At 44.8% G+C, this 21,056-nt stretch overlaps 1 protein-coding gene across 2 annotated transcripts; it reads right to left on the reverse strand.

Annotated features, from left to right (window-relative positions):
* Positions 1–4,812: 4,812 nt before the first annotated feature.
* VASH1 (vasohibin 1) lies at positions 4,813–20,764 on the reverse strand. Of its 2 annotated transcripts, none has more exons than XM_081864331.1 (8): positions 20,703–20,764; positions 20,065–20,428; positions 13,939–14,027; positions 13,078–13,134; positions 12,179–12,253; positions 11,230–11,611; positions 9,067–9,179; positions 4,813–7,609 (listed from the first exon to the last, which is right to left on the reverse strand). In XM_081864331.1, the coding sequence occupies exons 1-8, from the start codon at positions 20,747–20,749 to the stop codon at positions 7,537–7,539; spliced, it is 1,200 nt and encodes a 399-aa protein (XP_081720457.1). In that variant the 5' UTR covers positions 20,750–20,764; the 3' UTR covers positions 4,813–7,536. The 2 variants fall into 2 exon arrangements, with proteins under 2 accessions (XP_081720457.1, XP_081720456.1); XM_081864330.1 differs by having other exon boundaries at positions 20,065–20,431.
* Positions 20,765–21,056: the final 292 nt, after the last annotated feature.

The following is a 21,056-nucleotide window of genomic DNA, read 5'->3' on the forward strand; positions in this document are numbered from 1 at the left end:
TCTGGTGAACAAGGTGGGAACTGCTGCTGAAGATGCACCCTGCTGTGTGGTGCTTGCAAATCCTGAAATCCAGTATAATATTATGCACACTGAGCCTCTCTGGAGTGATTACCTGAGTATAACAGCTCTTCGGAGCTTTCTGTAGAATTTGGCCAATAGGGCTTTTCATTTTATAGAAATGCATCTTTCTAGCTCTTACAGATATGAAAGTAGGCTTGGAAGTGTGTGGGCACTGGGCCATAGCTTGTTGAATGCTCAGTAATAATAACAGTAATAATAATAAATAATAATAATTTATTTATACCCTACCCATCTGGCTGGGTTTCCCCAGCCACTCTGGGTGACTTCCAACAAAATATTAAAAACACATTAAAACATCAGTCATTAAACACTTCCCTAAACAGGGTTGCCTTCAGATGTCTTCTAAAAGTCAGATAGTTGTTTATTTCCTTGACATCTAATGGGAGGGTATTCCAAAGGGTGGGCACCACTACTGAGAAGGCCCTCTGCCTCAGGTGTCAGAATGGAGTGTGGAAGGCCTAGTAAGACTTCAAGGGTGGGGAGAGGGGTATTTCAGCACAGTGTGTCCCTCCCTTGTTGCTCTCCTCTCTTGCACAATTTTCCAGAAGCAAAATTAAGCAAGTGCAAACAAAGTTGCTTAATCTATACAAGTTGCAGAGTTTGGGTTACATTGGGTTAAGGTTTCATTGGGATGCGGTGTGGGTTAAGTATACACATACAGCCCTAGATATGAGTATGAGTATACTCACCTGGGGGACGCGGGTGGCGCTGTGGGTAAAACCTCAGCGCCTAGGACTTGGCAATCGCATGGTCAGTGGTTCGAATCCCTGTGGCGGGGTGCGCTCCCACTGCTCGGTCCCAGCGCCTGCCAACCTAGCAGTTCGAAAGCACCCCCGGGTCCAAGTAGATAAATAGGGACCACTTACTAGCGGGAAGGTAAACGGCGTTCCGTGTGCTGCGCTGGCTCGCCAGAGCAGCTTTGTCACATTGGCCACGTGACCCGGAAGTGTCTTCGGACAGCGCTGGCTCCCAGCCTCTAGAGTGAGATGAGCGCACAACCCTAGAGTCTGTCAAGACTGGCCCGTACGGGCAGAGGTACCTTTACCCTTACCTTTTATACTCACTTTAAAGGCAGAAGAGACTTGGTCTGCAATCCTGTGTCTGCTTACATGGAAGTAACTTCTAGTGAACTTTCTGGGATTTCTGTGAGAAGGGGCACAGGTTGCCCCATTTTTTTACCCCAGCTGGAGAAAAGTTCTGCCTTCATTTATTTAATCTTCCTGCAAAGAAGTGGTGGTGGTCGTTTTTAGGAATGCATGGTGAAAGGCTTCCTGAAGGGGAGGGTGGGTAAAGAATGAGGAAACTTCTTGGACATAGAAGTGACTACTTAATTGCAGTGCAAAGAGCCAGAAACTTGGAGATGCTTATTAAGTTCCAAATGTGGGAATGTTAAGATGGCAAATTTCCATGTTACGTGAGGCATATTGAGTGGCTGTCAAATGTATTATTTTGTTTCCTTTCCCTAATCCATAAAGGCTCCATGTACCTCTTTGATTAGAATACGTGTCATTGCCAAAGCTTATTTGGCTGTCGGCTTGCATGGGAGGGCAAGCAGCCACATCATCACACCAGAAAGTTAGCAGCAGCAACGAAAAGCCGAGTCTTAACTTTACTGGAAAGAACCCTACTTCATGGCAACTTTGGGAAATGACCAGGGCCTCTGGCATTACATTGTACAGCTCATCATAGCTTTACTCTTCTAGATTCTGGAATAATAAGTATTAACTGCACCCAGCAATGATGATTACAGAAATAAAGAAAATTCCTTTGACTAGGGAGTCCTCCTGGTTGCCAGCCTTCTGATTTAATACACCACCTGACTATAGTATCCCTGTCATGCTGATTAGCCCAGAAGTACAATTTTTTATTGGCAGTTGGGTAGAATGGGCAAAGTGCCCACAGAAAGCAGAGCTTAGCTTACTTTTCATGATAAACCCCTTGCAGCACCATTGAACTATGAACATAGGAAGAACCTACTGGATCAGGCCAATGGCCCATCTACTCCATCCTGCTCTCACAGTGGCCTGTGGGAAACCTGCAGACAGCTTTTGTGCATAAAAGTATGCCCCTCTCCTGCAATTTCTAGGATACTGCCTCTGTTGGCATAGCCATCATGGATAGCCTTATCCTCCCATGATTTTGTCCATTCCTCTCTTAAAGCCATCCATGTAGGTGGCCATCACTGCCTGCAAGGCCACACCCACAGCTTATATTTAAAGCACATAGCTTCCGCCACAGAGCCCTGGAGTTTGTAAAGGGGGCTGGGAATTGTAGCTTCATAAGGCTTAAGCAAAAATTGCCAGGATTCTGCAGGGAAGCTATGTGCTTTAAATGTATGAGATGGGAGAGATTTATGCTGTTTTCGTTCCCTTACACAGTGCAAATGGTGGAGAAAAGAACTTTGGGAAGAAATACCAGAACTGAGAGGCAAGACTTAAAGAGGGTATGTGCGATCTACTTAAGATCCAACAAATTGTGTTAGTTTTCCATACCGAGCACACACAATAGTTACGGAAGAAAGCAAACCATCTGCTTCACTTATGCGCTGTTATGACAACAGCTCTGAAAACAAAACCTAGCTGCTAAAACCGGGTAAGTCATACTGATTGTGTCAAAGCAAACCCCCAAGGTGCCATGAACATCATCTTATTTCTGACACACCAGGCTCTGCTCAGCTTACAGGGAGTCACAGTTGTCTGAAGCAGGTGGTCAGCACACCATGTCAAGTGGGAAGAGTGGTTTGGTGAGATGCAGGACATCTGCTACTGACATCATGCGTGGTTTTAGGATTCCCCAAGGAGCCCAGCATATCTGACTTTCTGGCCTGCTAAAAGGGCGGGAACAGCAGTCAATTAACAAGGCACTAAATCACAAGTTCATTTCATACATCTTAGAGAAGGAAAGTGTATTATTTAGTATTAATTAATTACCTATACCGCCCTTCATCCGAGGACCTCAGGGTAGTTTATAATATAAAAACTCAAAATTACCATTGTAACAAACAAACAATACCCCCTCCATAGTTTAAAAGGCTATTGATTAGAATTACACAAAGGCCTGGGGAATATTAACTTTTTTTGCTTGGTGCCTCAAGATATGTAATAAGGGCCTGCCTGGGAAGAACATTCCACAAGCAGAAGACAAGTGTAGACACATAGGTTTGGGTCAGAAGAGATATGCAGTGATTTGTTTACTGGCCATCCTTCAAAGGCAGTTGATTTTGATGCAGTGATGCCAGGAGCCCAAAGGTTAGGCAAAGGTTCCCCAGTGTAAAAATTAGAAATAGCAAACAAGCTTTCCTTCCACTATGCATCATATTCTGCAATAGGCAGCTGGGTGGTGCTTGTTCAGGGGCTCAGGCTCTGTTCATCAAGGGGAACAGCAGCTTCTCAGTTGTACAAACTGGTTCCAGACCTGCTCCAGGGTGCCTGCAACATGCAGAGGTTCTCCAACAGGTGCCTTGTGTTTCCTCCAGGTAGAGAGTTTGATCAGAACTGCTTTAAGTCAACCTGTTGTTCCCCTGAACTGGGGAGCAAGGTAACCCCACAATTAATTGGTAGTTGTTGTAACACTGAGCTCATATATATTTATAATCACTTGCTTTGATATAGGCTAATTGGCTTGCTTTGATGCTACCCTTATCTGTGAGCTTGGGGCGGTGGGCTCTGAGCCCAGAAAGGGAAACTATCTGTAAGACTTGGGCATTTGCCACCTATGCCCTCATCTGGACAGGTGGAGTGATGGGAAGTCCTGGCCAGAGTGACGTATGCAGCTCTGTGTAGAAAGAAGGCATGAAAGTTTGCTTGGGTGTGGGGAAGACATCTCCTTGCTGCAATGTCCGTCCAATGTCTGTAAAGGCAGGGAGACCTAGCAGGCTCAACTGCTATAAGTCAATACCGTTCTTTTACCAAAGCACTAGAAGTGGTCATTCTGACATTTTTGACATCCTGGTTCAAAACACTCGCACCCACGAGTCTGGTGACAACTGATGAGTTCTTTCCTAACCTTCTGTCACAGCCCCCTTTGCTGTAATTATAAAAGCTCAGCAGACACAGCAAACAGCTTCTTCCTCTCAAGATCACCAAAACAGTTTTCCCCTTGTGCCTTTTTGCTGCAAATATACCCAGTTCTCACCTCTGCCACAGCTGAATTGCTGGTTGCAGCTTTCCTCGGAGTCTGTTCCAGCTTGCCAACTAAAGCATTCTCTCTGTTTACAGCCAGTCTTTAAAAAAAATTTAAGAAAACAAAAACAAAAACAGGCAGAGACTGCTACATGGCTTTGCAAAAGAACACTTGTTCCAATTGTGTGTTTACTTTCTCATTAGTTGCAAGTTTCATAAACAATGCAACCCACCAAACTTAGATTGCTTCTTTATAAGGGTCTTCCTGCAGAGATATCACCATCAGTTCAGCTCAAGGACCACATGATGGATGCCAGCCTCCTTTACATCTAATCTTGAAACTTGGCTCAACTTCTCCAGCTCTGGAGGATGTCTAAACATTAAGGCTCATCTCTCAGCCACCAAAGGTTCATGGCCCCAGTAATGAATGTGATCCCTCCCCCCCTTTCATTATGCATTTCTTTTGCAGATAAACTTGGCAGTTAACAAGCTAGGGAAGAGAAAAAACAAGGGATAGTTGGCGTTTGATGACAGGACCCACTATTCTAAAAAGGAATATGTTTCAGACATTTCAACACAGGCAGCTGCTAATGGATTAATACGGGCTTCGTTTTCAGTAGAATTTCACTATTTATTACCTAAAATTAGGCTCGATGTGAACTACAAAAAGAACATCCATCTTTAAATATAAATATGATCCAGTCATATTTAAAATCTTCTTCTTCTTAATTGTAGAGACACAAAAGGAGACAGGCAACAAGCATGTTGGATGGTTCCTTAAACAATGCTCCAAAAGTATTTTTTTTTAAAATCTGTGAACATTTTCTAACATGATATGTTTGCATTTGGCTCATAAGTGTCTGTACACATTCTGTATTGTAGTAAGACATGTTAAATATTCCACGTGTGAACTCCCACGCCCCCCCCCCAATTATGTTAACATACTGTAGATCTCACCTTGTCTTTGGGCCCTACAGCCCCATGCCATATTGCCTCTTCCTCCGTCCACAACTCACAAATAAAATACCGATCACAGACAACACTCCCTGGCCCTATAGCTAGAGACACCCACAGCACACCATCTTCTGAAATGTTTAATTACTTTGCAGCAGCTCACTAGTCAAGAGGAAGACCAGCTCAATCCTGCTACAGAAAGGCAGTTAAGTAAAAAGAGTTGTTGTTTTTCTTTAAGTAAAAATCTGGAAAATACTGTCTGTTAGGGGGGTGGAAGAGTAGTAAAAGGCAATCAGACTTCCTGGAAAAGATGATGGAAAATCCACAGCCAGAACAGATCCTATGGAACAAGAGAACTAGGAAACATGACACTGTGGAGCAAGTGCTTTGCACTCTTGAAGCAGGGATGGGGAATTTGCAACCCTCCAGATGTTATTGGGCTGCAACTCCCATTATCCCTGGCCATTGACCATGCTGGCTAGGAATAGAGGGAGTCAGAAGACCATCTGGAGAGCATCAGGTTTCCCCTCACTGCTTTAAGCTGCGTCGCTTACATAATACATGAGCCCTTTTGTGAACTGTCCCCTCTCTCAGCTACTGACGAGTTCACACTGCTCTGAAAGCCAATTGAGCCCAAGGAGGCCATCAGCTAATCAACAGGGATGAGTGACGAGTGAGTATCATTTGTCGCAGCAGCATCTCAGATTCACTTGCTGCCGGGGAGGGACATCTCAGCCCTGTTTGCAGAGCAGGCTTCTTTTAAGGTTGTGGCCATACTAGTCCTCCCCACATTTCAGTTTATCATCCTTTATCATCCCAGGGCATGTCTTCTGCATACACACTATCTGCAATGACCATTCCAGATGCAGAGATTCCCGCCCCCCCTTTAAGTTAAGTGCTGAAATTGTTCCGACTGCACCCACAGCCACTAGCCCACCTATCCATCCATGTTTTTTGAGAAAGGGACATGGATGGAGCACTGAGACGTGCTACCACATTTAATTAACAAGGTGGCTTAAGGTTTTTTTTAAAGGATTTACAGGTGCACTGGCACAAATTTTCCGCTAAAAACATGGCAGACAGAAGGGCAACACAAGGCTTCAGTCAAGGACAGACATAGAAAACCCCACACTTTTCATTATCTAGAATATGATTGGCAGAGGTGGTGGGCACACGGACGGACCAGAAAAGAGGGCACAAACAGTGACAGATCCACAGGACGTGATGTGGCTGGTACCCCAGTTACATGTTAATATCTGCATAAAAGAAAAGGCATGGGTATACCTTAAGAATAATCAGTGTGTGATCTTTAAATGACAACAAATCAACACCTTGATAAAGAGAACAAGCAAGGGTTGTGTTGCTAAAAGAGAGGGAGCGCAAAACATCCTTTTTTCTTTAAAAGGGAGAAATACTCATGGAGTCAAGTCATATGGATCTGCTCTTTGCATCCACATCACACTCCCAGCTTGAAAGGCTATGATGCTCTGCCAATGCACTCGAGACACCAGAATAGCACCAGAAAGCAAAGAGATGGAAAACTGGTCCCCAACCAATCTCTTGAATGCATCACAGTGGCCGAGGGCCACGATTAGGCCAGTTAAGATGCTACTATCCTTCATTTGGCTTCTGCATGCAAGAAATGTCTCCTGAGCTGCCTGCTATGAAGGCTCACTTCCTGGGACATCAAACCGGCCAGCTTCACCTTGCTGCAGGAACTGCAGGAGAGCATTGTTCTCATCATACAAGGCACTCCATCATTTGAAACAGAAGTACAAGATGGTGGTTTCAGGGCATATGCAAAGACGGTGCTCGCTTTCTCCTCACTCCAACTCGATAAAAATATTAAAATTCTCAGAAGGTACAAATTCAAAAATTCTTCCACAGGATTCAGCTTTTTGTTTCCAGACCCTACTTCTCCTTCTCTGAGGCCTCATACCAGCTTGATTCTTTCAGAAATAAGGGTGCAAAATATGCCCTTCTAAAGGGATTAAAAGAAGTTCAGTTCCCATTGAGCTGGCGGGCACAAGGGTCTCGCCATCAACTCAGCCAAAAAGACGACTTTTCTTACCAATACTGTACAACACTGCAACACTGTCTGGCAGAGTCCACTGCTTGTGCAGTTTGTTTAGCTGCTGGATTACAAAATATATATATAAAGGGGGAGGAAATCACCCCTTTAAAAGTCAGAGAACTCCCAGAATGCCCTGTACCCCACAGAATAGTGCTCTGGGGGGGGTCAGCATTGCAGGAAATACCGCGGAGGAAACCAGCACTTCATGCCCCCTGTGCCCCCTTCCCCACACATTGCGCCCCTTGTGGGCAGACTCGGTCCAAACAAGTGTCCAGAAAACAATCCTTGAATGGTGAGAAGACTTCTTTATACTCTGATTTGGTAACCATTGAGATCCGGCATAGCTTTGGGCTCTGTAGGCTTCTTCTCTCCAGATGGTCTAAAGGGTAGGGGAGAGAAAGGGGGAAAGGGAGGAACACAAGTGAAATGGAATATTGTCATGCAGAACCTTTTCCAACTGTTAAAGAGAGGGTTGAATATGCACCTCTCAATGCCCCACCCAGCTACTACAGTGATGGGAGGGATTTTTAGCCAGCTGGACATGCTGAATGTTCAAAGAGTAAGTTCAGGCAGAGGTCCAAGTCTTGGCTTGGCCAGCCACATTTTCAGTCCCCAACTATCCATCCGCTTTACCCTTGGGGGACCTCGGGAGAGATGGTGGCAGCTTTGGGGAAGGCTGGAAGTAGTGCTAGCTTCTTGCTAAGCTTCCCCATGGTGATCTGGCCAAGCCAGAGGGGAGTGGGTGAGGTTGCAGATGGCATGTATTTATTTTCTGCTGTGCATATCAGGGAGAGAAGACCTCCTTGACTTAGAAGCAGGTGTAGATGTCTGCCCCAACCCTGTGGAACACTGAAGCTGCCATCCTAACACATGCTTGCTAGGGAAGAGGTGGGAATCCTTTGACCTGGCAGATGTTGCTGGACTACAACTCCCATCAGCATCAGCAAGCATGGCCAATAGCCAGGGATGAGCAGAACTATAGTTCAGCAACATCTGGAGGACCAAAGATTCCCCACACCTCCACTGAACATAGTTGGGCTTATGCCTAAATAAACATCTGCAGAATTGCTCTGTAGAACTGAGGGCTCCACTCAGGAGCTGCACTTAAAAGTTCAAAGATAGCAAAGAAATAAATGTAACAGAGTTGCTGGTGGGTGCTATGATCAACTTCACAACATCCAAAGAGATGGAAAGTGAGGTGTTGCTGAAGTAGCAATCAGAGGCTGTATGCACCCAAAAGATGCAAGTAAATTTTTGTGACATGTGCCTCAGCTCACAACCACCTATGAAGTTTCAAAAAGTGCGCACTGCAGATGTGTTTGCATGCTTAAACTACAATAAGTTGTTACAGCTATTGGATTTTAATTAATAGTATGTACAGTGCTACTTCGGGTTACATATGCTTCAGGTTACAGACTCCGCTAACCCAGAAATAGTACCTCAGGTTAAGAACTTTGCTTCAGGATGAGAACAGAAATCATGCTCCGGCGGTGCAGCGGCAGCAGGAGGCCCCATTAGCTAAAGTAGTGCTTCAGGTTAAGAACAGTTTCAGGTTAAGAACGGACCTCTGGAACGAATTAAGTACTTAACCTGAGGTACCACTGTATATGCTATTGTTGTTTCTTATAAATCATTTTCTATATGCAATTGCTTTAACTGTTTTTATATAGGCAACTGTTTCAAATACATTTTTATTATATTGCAAATTGCTGTGGAGTGTCTCAGGGGAAGTGATTCATAAGTGAAATGAATAAGAATAAATGAGGAGAGAGATGGGGACAAAAATCCCACATCAGGACTGGTCATCTACACAGAATCAACATCCTTTGTGCTCACCGCCGTTCTGTCCGGCTATTGCGACGATGTGGACTGGATTGGCTTCGCTGTGGGGATGACACATCCTTCTTCCTATCCTTGGTGGGCGATGGTGGCCCTGTTCCTTTGCTGATCTAGGAGGAGGAAAGTGACAATGAGCAGTAGAAGCCATTATGTTCTTCCCACAGCAGCCATGTAAATTCACATCCGACAAGTGCAGTAAACATTACGAGCAAGGAGAAGGAGGTTGCGGCAGAGAATGCTAACACTAAGCATCTATGTATAGCTCCTTCTGAAATGTTCAAAGCACATAACCAATATGTTGCATTAATCAACCTTCTTCAACTTGCAAATCTCCAGATGTTTGGGACTACAACTCTCACCATCTAGGACCATTGGTCATGTTGGCTGTGGCTGATTGGAGATATAGGCCCAAACAGGAATGCACCAGGATGGGGAGAGCCAAGTTTTACATTCATACCTTGGTTTTCAAACAGCTTAGGTCTCAAATGTTTCGGCTCCCGAATGCCACAAACTTGGAAGTGACTGTTCTGGTTTGCAAACTATTTTTGGAAGCCGAACATCTGATGGGACTTCCGCAGCTGCAGAGCATGGCGGAGTGAGATTTGAATCAGGGATGGCCCAGCTCATATTCTTGGCCATTTTACTGTGCCAACTCTTGGTGGTTCTGCATGCATTTTACTACAGTGTGAGCTGTCTTGCATCATCTAACATCAACACCTTATTAATTTAAAGCATTTTTCCTTGCTTTTCCACTAGAAAGTCTCCCAGAGTGGCTTAGGTATGATCAGTAAAACTGGTCTCTGCCCAGATGCTTACAATCTAAAAAGACACCACACAAAAAGGAGATAGGAAGGAAGGGGGGGGCACGGGAAAGCAAATTACACACCAATTCTTACAGAAATATAGTAGCTATTTTGTAACGACCAACTGGAATATAAAACAGTTCAGGGAGAGGAGGAAGCTAAGCAAGCTGCTCTCTGAGAGAGAGAGGAGCCCTGGTTCCGTCTGCTGCAGCCTGATGGAATCCTAGGTACATCTACAGAATAAACGAGATACTGCGGCTATCAGTTTGTTAATAAAAACACAATATAAAAAATGGAGTAAACAGACAGATCTGAGACCTGGATCAATGGAGAAGCAAACTATTCTCCTCTCCTTTCCATTCCTTAGCCCACTTCTGCCTAGCACTCAAGAGACTCTTAAAGACTTTGCCCTAAAGCATGGCATATAAAATTCATTAACAGGCATCCAAGTAAGAGGATTCAAGGACAGCAAACACGGCGTCCTCCACAAATCCCATCAGACCTTGTCAGCATGGCCAATGGTCAGGCATGATTGGAGCTAATTGTAGGAGGGGAGAGGAGGTTATTGGTTTGGTTTGGTTTGTTCTTTTTCTTATTATGCATTTTGCGTTTTTACCTTGTATTTTTATGCTGTGAACCACCCCTGAGATCTACGGATGAAGAGCAGTATACAAATTTAATGAATAATGATGATAATGGCCATGATAGTAATTGTCCAACAACCTCTGGAAGGAAACATGTTGGTTGGTGGAAGAAGATTGGAAGAAATTTAAAGCTTATTTACAGAAACATTGTAAAATTAAGGAATGTTAGAAGGAGGCTGGAATGAAGTTATGTGGCTTTAGCAGAAATATTATAAAGGACTAAGTAAAAATAGACTGTTAATGGATGAAAGGAGGAAAGGTAAAGTTACATTATATTAAGATAAATTATAGGATAAAAATTGGGAAAGATGGAAAGGAACAGCAAACCGAACTAGAATACAAAAAAGGGAGGTGCGAGGAGGTCAAGGAAACAAGCAAATGAAAGATAAGTTATGGGAAGGCTGGTTGTGTTTTTTTAATTGTTTCTATTTTTCAGTTTTTTATAATTATTATTTTCTTTTTTCTATTCTTTTTTTCTATATTGTGATGTGTTGTTTAGTTTTTGTTTAACTTGGTGTTCTCTCTTTTTCTTTTTGTAACCTTTAAAACTTTAATAAATATTATTTTAAAAAAAAAATGGAGGGAAACATGTTGGCTACCCCTGAACTAGACAAACTCAACCGAGGGCTTTTGGCTTTAAGGCTTGACCCCAGCAAACAGAACTCAGCGTTAATAAACTACTCGCAAGGTAACACCACCTCCCACCCTCTCACCTTCAGCCTCATGTCACGGGAATGCCTCTCGAGCTCCTTGCGGAAGTCCTCACGGCCCAGCTTCTCCACATCCAAGATGGAGTGCTTCCACTCAATCTGCTCCACACTATGTGGGTCATGGGACACACACTGGCCAAGCTTCACCTTTTTTAGGGTGTGCCAACAGCGCCGGTAGGCCTCCTCATAGTCAAAGATCAGTTCGCTCAGCGTGCGGAAGGTGGGCGCTTTGTACATGAGATCCTCACGCCGACTAATGCCCAGGGCACCGTAGCGGCCCCCAAAGTTCACTCCCAGCACAATATGGCGGAAGTAGTTCCCTGAGAAGTAGGTTTTGAAGCTGATGGGGAAACGCTCCAGGGTTGGCATGTTGTTGGTGAGGTAACTGTGAATGGTGAAGTATTCAGGAAACAGGTGGTACAACAGAAAGAAGAATATAGTAAGGGCCCTTCCCCACATCTCCAACAATATCTTAGCCACCTTGGTTGATTATGTCCTACTCTTAGGACTACGCAAATAGGTAGATCTAGATAGCAAACCCCATTGATCTCACCTGAAGACACAAGCTGAACAGACCTGTCTGCTTTGGAGGGACCTTCTCCTCTAAGTGATATCCACATGCAGTCATGTACTTGAGCATAGTCCTGAAGCATCAGCGGACCAAAAGGCTATTTGGTACAAAGCTCATTTGGTTCTTCTTGGTTGAGACACAAGAGAACTCCCTGCCTGAGGAAACTCACCATGCCCTTCCTTGATGTCGGTCTTTTGTCACCTCCTGAATTTTTTTATTATTATTATGGTAAGAATTTGTTCCCCCAAATAGAATGCTTGGTAATACCAGATGTATTTTGCTAGCTGGTTTGGGCTTCAAATGCTACAGTATTAAAGCCATCCTGTTGAAATTACTGTGCTTGAACTGATATGCACACACTCTCCTGAGAGAAAAGGATACATTCCCAGGATCACAGCTTCCAGACACTTGATTGGCAGAGCCTCTTTTGTCATTTCTTTGGCCAGATCCATTAGCCTATGGAACAAGACAACAGGAGGAGCAAGAGAATTAAGAGGGGGGGAGCTAGTGTCAAGCAGAACATAGGTAGAGAGAATGGTTTGGGAGAAGACAGAATGGTCTGGTCACACAAGAACAGAGGGAAAACCCTTTGCTTGGTTCAGACTCAGTTCCTCACCACATCCCTCTCCCTCACTGATGACACACAGTTTCCCTTCAATAATTCAGTGACAATTCATCTTCCAAGCCAGACTGCATCCTGCACATATATTTGGATTAATTTCTATTTTGATCAAACCCGTGGTGTTCCTCTTCTGTTATTCAATGTCCCAAGGTAAGAGGAACAAGTGCAAGGTGGAACAGAAGTCTGCAAAAAGCCATGCGTAATCAGGAATGTGCAGCTCCAGTGTTCGTTAAATGAGTTAAATGTCTTTATGTAAGCAAGACATCAATAATGACAGAGGTTCCGAGATACTATGCTGCATGGAGTTCAGGGATACTGAAGCAGGGAGTATATGGACTGTGTAAGGCTTATAAATCCAGAAAATAAAGACAGAACCTTGCTCTTTACAGACTATTATGCATACTTTCCAGGACCCTGATTAATGGGTCCTCAGCATCTGGAAGAGTACTGTGCTCTTGTACTGTAGTTTGGGCAAGAAGTCAAAACTCCCAGCAGCTGAACTTAAAGAGTTCAGTTTTTGTGCTGTGCCTCCCCTGGGAGGCAAGTCATTGAGACTTCAGGCAACAAAGAGCTCAGCCTGGGCCTTTTGGCCAGCCTCAGTAGTGTCTTCAGAGAAGGTAAGATCCAACAGGGATGACTTCAGAGTGATAGTACTTACCCAGTCAAAGGCCTGCTTTTCTTGATTTCAAAGAACTGTGTCCCAGTGTGATTGTACCTGGGAACAAGGAATTAAGGGCTACACAGCTTGGAAGAGGTGACGGCGGAAGGGGGGGAAAGTTGCTACAATCACAAAACTCCTAGCTAGCAAAGCACCAACAGCACAAAAACAACAAAAAGAGAAACTGGGTGCTCTGGGACAAACTAGATGTAATGCTAAATGCATAATTAGAAACCATGCCAAGGCTGTTGCTTTTATGATTTAATAGCAAGTCCATAGCTCCCAATTTTCATCAGGGCTGCAGTTGTGCGTGGAGAAGTTTAACCCTTCTCCCTCTGGCCACAATACTAATGAAATTCTATCCCCTCTCTGGCCATGCAGCCACAGAAAAGCTCCCACTGGTGCCAGTTGCAGTTATGGGCACCTACACAGTTGGCTTTTAGCATGGCCAAGAGCCTTCAGCAACATGTTAAATCCCTCTTCCTTACCAAAGCTAGGCAGAGGGAGAGCAGCACATTATCTCCTGTCCCTGACCTTCCTCAAAGAATTAAATGCAGAGTTCCTCCTTTTGGATTGCACAATGGGCACCAAGTAAAATGCATTTCTCATACCAGAAGCCTGCAAAGGATTAGCTTCATCTTGCTTACACAGAGGATGCTGAGATGCCAAGGGAACAAACAAAAGGAAGCTAGTTTTAGATGGCAAAACCACAAGCAGCAGTTTCCTTTGGGAGGGGCCTGGGCTTTCCCCAGTTGGTCTAAAGTGCCAAGCAGGCAGAAATTCTTTTTTGTGGTCAAAGCAGGGAACTTGCCCGGCTTCCCTTTTCATTCCTTGGCAATGTGGCAGAGGTTAAAAGGATACTGAAGCTCCCTGATATAACGCTGTACAGCTTCCAGGCGCTCAGGGATAAGAGTGGACGGCTGGAGCGTAGGCACACTTGGTATGGGAATCTGTGCGTAAGAGGGGGAGGGTGGAAGCAAGGTATGAGATCACCAAACAGACATCAACTTACAGACACAGCCCACACCCAGACACAGCACCGAAGGCACATTGAATCATCGTTCCACAGAACCACACGGAATAGCTCATTTTTATTACCGGTCACCTGAGGTTAGTAATGCAGAGCAAGAAAGCAAGAGAGAATTATTCCATTTTCAGATAAGCTAAAAGAGAAGTCTGATTATTTCAAGAAATTCTCCAAAAAGGAAAGAGCTGTGATATGCAGGATGAGCTGAGAGGATACCACAAAGTGATTTGGAAAGCAGTTGCAGCAGAAATAAAAAATGTGCATCACAGACTTAAGGAGTGTTATGCCAACATTAACAAGTAGCAGCAGCAAGTAGATGCAGGTGAAATGGACAGATTATTCCTGTGAATGAGGAACACATTTCACATCTCTTAGGGAACAACAGCGCAGGAGTCCCAGCTAGCTGTATCACACAGTCACTCTTGGCAGAAGGTGATTAAAATGAGGGGTAGGAATTAGAGAACCTACAGCTACTCCTAGTGCTGTAGAGCTTGTTACTATTGAAAATGATGAGTTGTGGTCTGAAAGCTAAGCATGCTAAACGCACCGAGACCAGCCCTTAGGCAGAGCCATTAAAGATCTATGACTTCAGGTGGGTGCAGCATTTAGCAGTTATTAGTTTCTCCAGAAAGGGTGTGCACCGGAGAAAGAGAAAACGGAGAGCTGAAATGTACTTGCCAAGCAAAGTCATAATGCTAGATGGGCTTCCAGAAATGCAGTGCAGGCACTTGGGCATTTTTAAGGTGTAAGAGCTGTACAGGAGAGAACTGCCTGGGAGATTCCAGATTTTTCTCTTTTTTTAAAATCAACAACACACTCCTTAAGCCAAGGAGCTAAGCTACAGATAACAAGTGAATGGTGGAGGCACAAAAACCTAAAAACAAGCAAACCTCCACACACAACCTTCCAAATACTAGAAGAGTTGCTAGTTAACCTAATCCATACAGAAGTTGTGCCTTATCTAAATTGTAGCTATGTTAAAAAGCAGTACTCTTAGTTGCTTCCTCCTCTGCTGGAAGAAGCAGAAGTTGCTGTTGCTGCTTCTCCCCATCTGCTTTACCTCGAGCGCATATGAAATATTCCCAGTGTAACTGAAACCACGTAAAAGTGCAGAAGAATCTCCTAATACCTATAACTAGTCCTTCACTTAAGCAATTAAACTGATGAGGAATCCAGTATACTCTACACAAACCTGGGCCTGGAGCCCAGACTAGGTTAAGGTTTCCTCTTTATCCAGAATCCTAGTCTTCACTTAGTGAAAGGGAGGGAGGGCAGAATGAGAGACAGTAATCTGTCCCTTTTATCTCAGAGCTAACTGATAAGCTGTGTTAATGCTTTGTTGGGACACTGCCCTGCTGCTTTCCACTCAAAATATGTCCAAGCAAAAGCTTTAATTGATCCAAGCAACTGCTAAAAGGAAACATAAATCTGTGGCTGAATCTTTCTGAAATCTTTCTGAAGAGCTTTGAAAAGCAGAGTGTCATGCTTATGGCTACTCAGTGAAGTCAGCAGCACAGCCAAGAAGAGACTGTGCTTGTCCACATCAGAGAAAAATGTGGATTTGCACCTGTCTTTTTCCCCTTTAATGTAGGGGTGTCCACATGATGTCCTCCCCTCCCCCCTTTAAATGCATGGCTGTTTGGTCTTAGACATTTTGGATTTTTTTCAAGGATTGAAAGCCTGTTCTTAAGTTTGATTCCTGAGCCAGTTAACATGTTTAGGAATTGTTTCACCACATTCAGGGGAATATCTGAAAGGAAGCAGAAAAGTTTGCATGTAATAAGATGGTCCCCACGTGGGCTGGCAGTGTGCAATCACTGTAGGATACCAACAGAGATAACTGGGCACCTAATGCAACATTAAAGTGGTCAAGGTTTAGAGGGGCCCCAACAAAGACAATGCTTTACTGGAGAGTCTACATTGTAGAAGATTTGCAAAGCATATATATTTCCTCAGAGGCCAGGACAGTGAACACCATTGTTAGTTTGCAACCGCTCCCACACAAAATACTCTCGTTGCATTTTGCAATACAGACAAAACCATAAAACTAAGTGTGAATTCCTGGCATTGAACTACTAGACTTGCCAGCCAGCCATGTTTGACTCTGAGAACTTGGGACTGGATCTCATCCAGATATGAAGTCTACAGAAAAAAGTATTAAAGAGATGCTTTGGAACTGTGGAGATTTGGCAGGTCTAGTGTGTTCTAGCATTAAATCTCAAAGCATCTATGGAAAACATTTGGCAATAATATACAATGATAAAGTATTATGTACCTTTAATGTGGTCTTAGGTGGTACATAATATAGCCCAGTACTAACTCTGAGATGCACTTTTGTTCATTTCTTTCATAATAAACAAGTCCTTCTGGATCTTCTATAACCATATTCCCAAATCTCCCCTTATGGACCTCTCTGTACCTTAATATAATCAATGGAGGCCCCTTTTTAAAGTGTTCCTTCAAGCTCAAGCACAGAGAGTTACTCCATAGATGCAGCCATGACCCTACTTCATCCCAACTGAGGAACACCTCCATGGCACCTCCTTAATTGGCCTTTCTGCACACCACAACTTTTTGTTCTCCCACAACTATTTAACACTCTCCCATTTTAAAATAACATTTTAATATTAATTACATTGAACAATTTATACTTTTTTTTACCTTTTGCAGCTGGGCTGTTTTTAGCTTTCTGAGATCAAGACCACTTGATACAAGTGGCTGTGGCTGCTATTAGATTTTGCTCTCTGTGCTCATTATGGATGATATGGTGGCATTTGGATGGTTTTTTATCTATTTTGTTCTTCTTCTTCTTTAAAAACTTGTCCAAAAACTTCCTACACATCACCCAGAGAATTGTGTATTGGATTTTTTATAATAAATAAATTATGGAAAGCTACCCAACCTTACTAAAGAGCATGAGGAAGGGAAAGACAGCATTGGGTGCATTGCAATGCCAGATGGCTGAGTTGGGTGAGCCAAGGGAGACAGCAGTCTGGGGAGAGCAAGGACAGATGGAAAGCCAGCACTCTTGAAATGGGGAAGTTGAGTGGACTCCACTTAATACTGCTTGCACTTGCTATTAACAGCTGTTTTGTCTGAGGCAAACATGCTAACCATCTGCCATACATGGTAACTGCAGCCAAGGTCCCACTCATGCATGTAGTCCTCAGCATGGAAACTACTTGAAAATGCAGCCATGTGGCAAACCTTCTGGTTTTGGCACCTTTAACTGCTTGCTACCATTGCAAACCCCTGGAAACTTTTCCCCGCTGTTGGTGCACAACAGGGATCCCGTCACATGCTACTGAGGAATCTCCCTAGATCAAGGGTGTGGAGAACGTAGCTGAAGATGTATGGGTAGCTCTCCAGGTGACTGGCAGTTAGGGATGTACAAAGGCATTGCTTCCCATCCTGCCCCATATCAGTTGCACGCAGCACTGTTTCCATTCCACTGCAGTTTGCCTTCTGCCAAAAACTGCTACATAATTTACACAGTAAATTATTCAAGTTATGTTGTCATTGTGTTATTGCGCCTCATTCATTTCAGTGCAAAGGAAACACAATACATATTGTATGTGGACGAAAAGAAACCACAGCAGTGAATATTGATTGTATTCACTGGATTGATTTCTACTTTGCACATGGGGTGAATAAGTGAACTTTGGCCATTTCTGTTCCTGTTTCTATTTTAGTTGGAATTTGTCAGCATCCCAATTTCCAATAGATCAGCAAGAGCTTCTGACTGCCAACTGTCTAACACTAGGAACACCCTGAAAGCTCTCCTACCTCCAATTTTGTTCTGGTGGTGGTGGGGAGTGGGAATGCTTGAGGTGGGGTTAATGTTCTTGTGAAAGAACTTGTGTGCCAGATTCTGGTACTGGCCACAAATTCCTGGGCAGAGCACGTGCTTAGAGGTATCTGGTCCACCCCGAACCCATTCTCTGCACCTCAGGATTTGGACTGCAGGATTCTATTAAAAACCCCAACTGCCCAAGCCCACTGGACTAAGGGCTGAGACTGTTAAGATTTGTGGCATTCACATTTTGTCTGCCTCCATTAAATGTTACACTACTTGATCTGATACAAGTCGGCACCTACAACTCTTTTGCAATTCCTTTTCCTGAATCTTCCCTATGCACTTAGTGTCTAGATCACTTCAGGCACCTTGACTAAGCTCAGACCACGATAAATGTTGACGGCTACTAGTCATTTTTGCCACAACATAATAAGATGGATGCTCTGATCTGGAATTTGGTTTCTTACATTGGTTCATTTCAGAGACACCTTCAGCACACAGCAAGTAAGAGCAATCCTTAGTCTGTGGGTGTGTACACACATACAACGGTAAAGTGCATTTGCTGCCTTCCCTTCTGCAAATGCATCTTCTGGTCTGTGTACACACTTTGTTGCCTTCATACAGGTGACAAACTGCTCTCTTGGTGTTCTGAAAGCACCTTTTGGTTAGAACCTTTATAAGTAGTCGTACGTTTTACAATGCATTCTGAAGCATTTCTTGTGTGGAAGCTGAGAGAGCCTTCCCTGGGAACCTCCTGTTGGGGAAGGTTTTATGATGTTTTGGGGCTTAACTCGTGTAGCCACTCCTCCACACTTTCATGCAGATTCATCTGAGAAATACCCAACCCATTCGGTGTCCTGGACTACCTCAAAGATCATGCTTTAGCCCCACTCCCCCCAATATATATCAGTATACTGATTCTTCAATCTTTGGAGAGTCACTAAGGTTTCACTAATATTTAATTCTTTAAAAGGAAGGGCAGAAATAGCCTCCAATCAGTGATTGTGCCCTTTAAAAACACAGGTGAAAACAGCAACCAATAACTCTTTCTCCTCTGTACTTGAACACAACTGGAAAGGAGCTGGCTTCCTCCACTGCATTTAAAAATAATAATAATAATCCCCAGAGTTTATCAAAATCCCAAAGCTTTGATCGGCTTAATGTTGCAATGGCTATAAACTTTTCCCACTAAAAGCCGTATTATCTGACGTCTTATGGCGGCAGGTCAACAGATTTGAAGCTTTTCTATTTTGTGCATTGCCCTTTAAGAAAATGTAGTATCTATATGTTGCCCTTTAAAAACCACAATGTCTCCAGTGGAATCAAATGGTGTAACAGGGAGCCTGAAGTGCCTTTTTTTGCACTCCTCTTTCAATAAATGAAACTGTTGTAATGTTGCGTGCCTGGTGGCAGGACAAGGGAGACTTTGAGACCTTTTCATATCATACTGTAAGCATCAAGAGTAGTATACTAGCCTCATCCGTCCAGTATAAAAATTATGGCAAAACTTTTCCTAATACTGTCTCTTCCTCAAAACGGTTCCTTTTCTAGCCCAAATTAGTTGCAGTATGCCTACTCTGTAGCCCTTTTGCAAGTCAGTTCTCAACACACAGTTATACAGTCTTGGATGATGATGTTCATGTTATTCAGTTACTTTACCCCAGCACAGGTCCCAACCTCATATGCTTTCAGCATTAATATTTTAACAAAGTTGTTCAAAAGCCGGATAGTGCTATCAGAGGCTACTTGAGTTACCTCAATCACTCATGCACACAAAGGGCACTTCTGGAGCCAATCTGAGCACACTCCTCATCAAAACAGGGAGGATTCCCAAAGATTGTTCCAATAATTCTGCATTCTCTTGTGCTGCTATGGAAGATCCTGACTCCATTAACAATCAAGAAGTCGCTAATGTAGACGACACAAAAACATCAAAGACCTGTTGATACCATCTCAGGTATGCAAAGGCAGAACCCCAGCAGTTTGCATGCTCACTCTGCAGTTCACCTCCTTCCTCACTATGAACTAGAATCTTGACATTGCCGGATTTCAATCCCAGATTCCCCCTCCCCCTCCATCTTCCCATTTCATTCATTCGCTGGCGTTTAACTCCGAGATTCAGTTCACACCTGCCTTCGTCCTCCACAAAACAGCTCCCTCTCACCTTGGGCAGGTCACTGGCTCCCCGGATCCTCAGGGCCACCCTTTCTCCCTCGGGGTGGATCTTGGCCACGTGCTTCCACATCCTCTCCCAGGTGGCCTCGTTGACGGGCAGCCCGCCTCGGTTGACGAAGAAAGGGACCCCTCCATCTCGGAGATCTTCCTCCGCATCTTCTTCCTGCTCCTCGTCTCTCTGCGCCACCCCTTCGCTGGCCTCGGACCTCCGATGCGCGGCCGCGCCGCTCCCGCCGCCGTCCACTCTGCCGCCCGACATGCCGGCGGCCGCATGCACCGGCTCGGCGTCCCGCTCGCTTAGGGCGCCGCCGCGCCGCCGGGCCTCTGGCGCTTGCTGGGGCCCGAGCTGGCCGCTGCTGGAGACATGGCAGTTAGCGAGCCGAGGCCCTGGAAGACAGACGAGACAAAGAGGGTGTGGCTCATTCACGCCCGGAGCCCGCAGCGCCCAGGGCCAAAGTCGCCCGCCTGCCCGCCCGCCCGCAGCGACTGCACGAAATCGCTCTCCGTTCACATGCAGGGGCGCAGCAACGATGCGGATTTAGGGTTTTTTTTGGGGGGGGGGGAGAAATGCATACTTAAAAAAAAAAATGTCCCTAATTCTTATTCGGTCTGAAATGCCTCACTCACCTAGCAGGGCATCGCCAGCCGGTAGAGCAGCAAGTCCACGAAACCATCCCAAGGGAGCCAACGGAGAGACTCGCCGCCCGCGCGCCCGCCCGGCGGCTGAGAGAAGCTAGACAAAAGGCGGCGGCGGCGGCGGGAGTCAGGCGCAGGCGAGCAGAGGAGCCGCTCTTCTGCCGGCTGCAGAAGGGGAGAGAGGGAGGGAGGGAGGGAGAGGGAGGCGGGGGTGGTTCTCTTCCTCCTCCTCCTCCTCCTCCTCCTCCCGCTCTCGGGGTCCTTCTGAGGCGCAGCCCAAAGCCGGCCGGCTGCGAGGCAGGTGAGCTCAGCTCCTGTCACAATGCCAAGAGCGCGGCTGCGGGG

Source organism: Podarcis erhardii (genome assembly GCF_964252035.2).
Source record: "Podarcis erhardii genome assembly, chromosome: 1".
In the NCBI taxonomy this organism is placed as follows: Eukaryota; Metazoa; Chordata; class Lepidosauria; order Squamata; family Lacertidae; genus Podarcis; species Podarcis erhardii.

Excerpts from the sequence above, each read along its gene's own strand:
- VASH1 (XM_081864330.1), bottom strand. The coding sequence starts at position 20,749 with ATGGTTTCGTGGACTTGCTGCTCTACCGGCTGGCGATGCCCTGCTAG. Across the intron at positions 20,432-20,702 it reads GGCTGGCGATGCCCTGCTAG|CAGCGGCCAGCTCGGGCCCC; the intron begins GTGAGTGAGGCA and ends CCATGTCTCCAG. Across the intron at positions 12,254-13,077 it reads AAAAGCAGGCCTTTGACTGG|GCTAATGGATCTGGCCAAAG; the intron begins GTAAGTACTATC and ends CTTGTTCCATAG.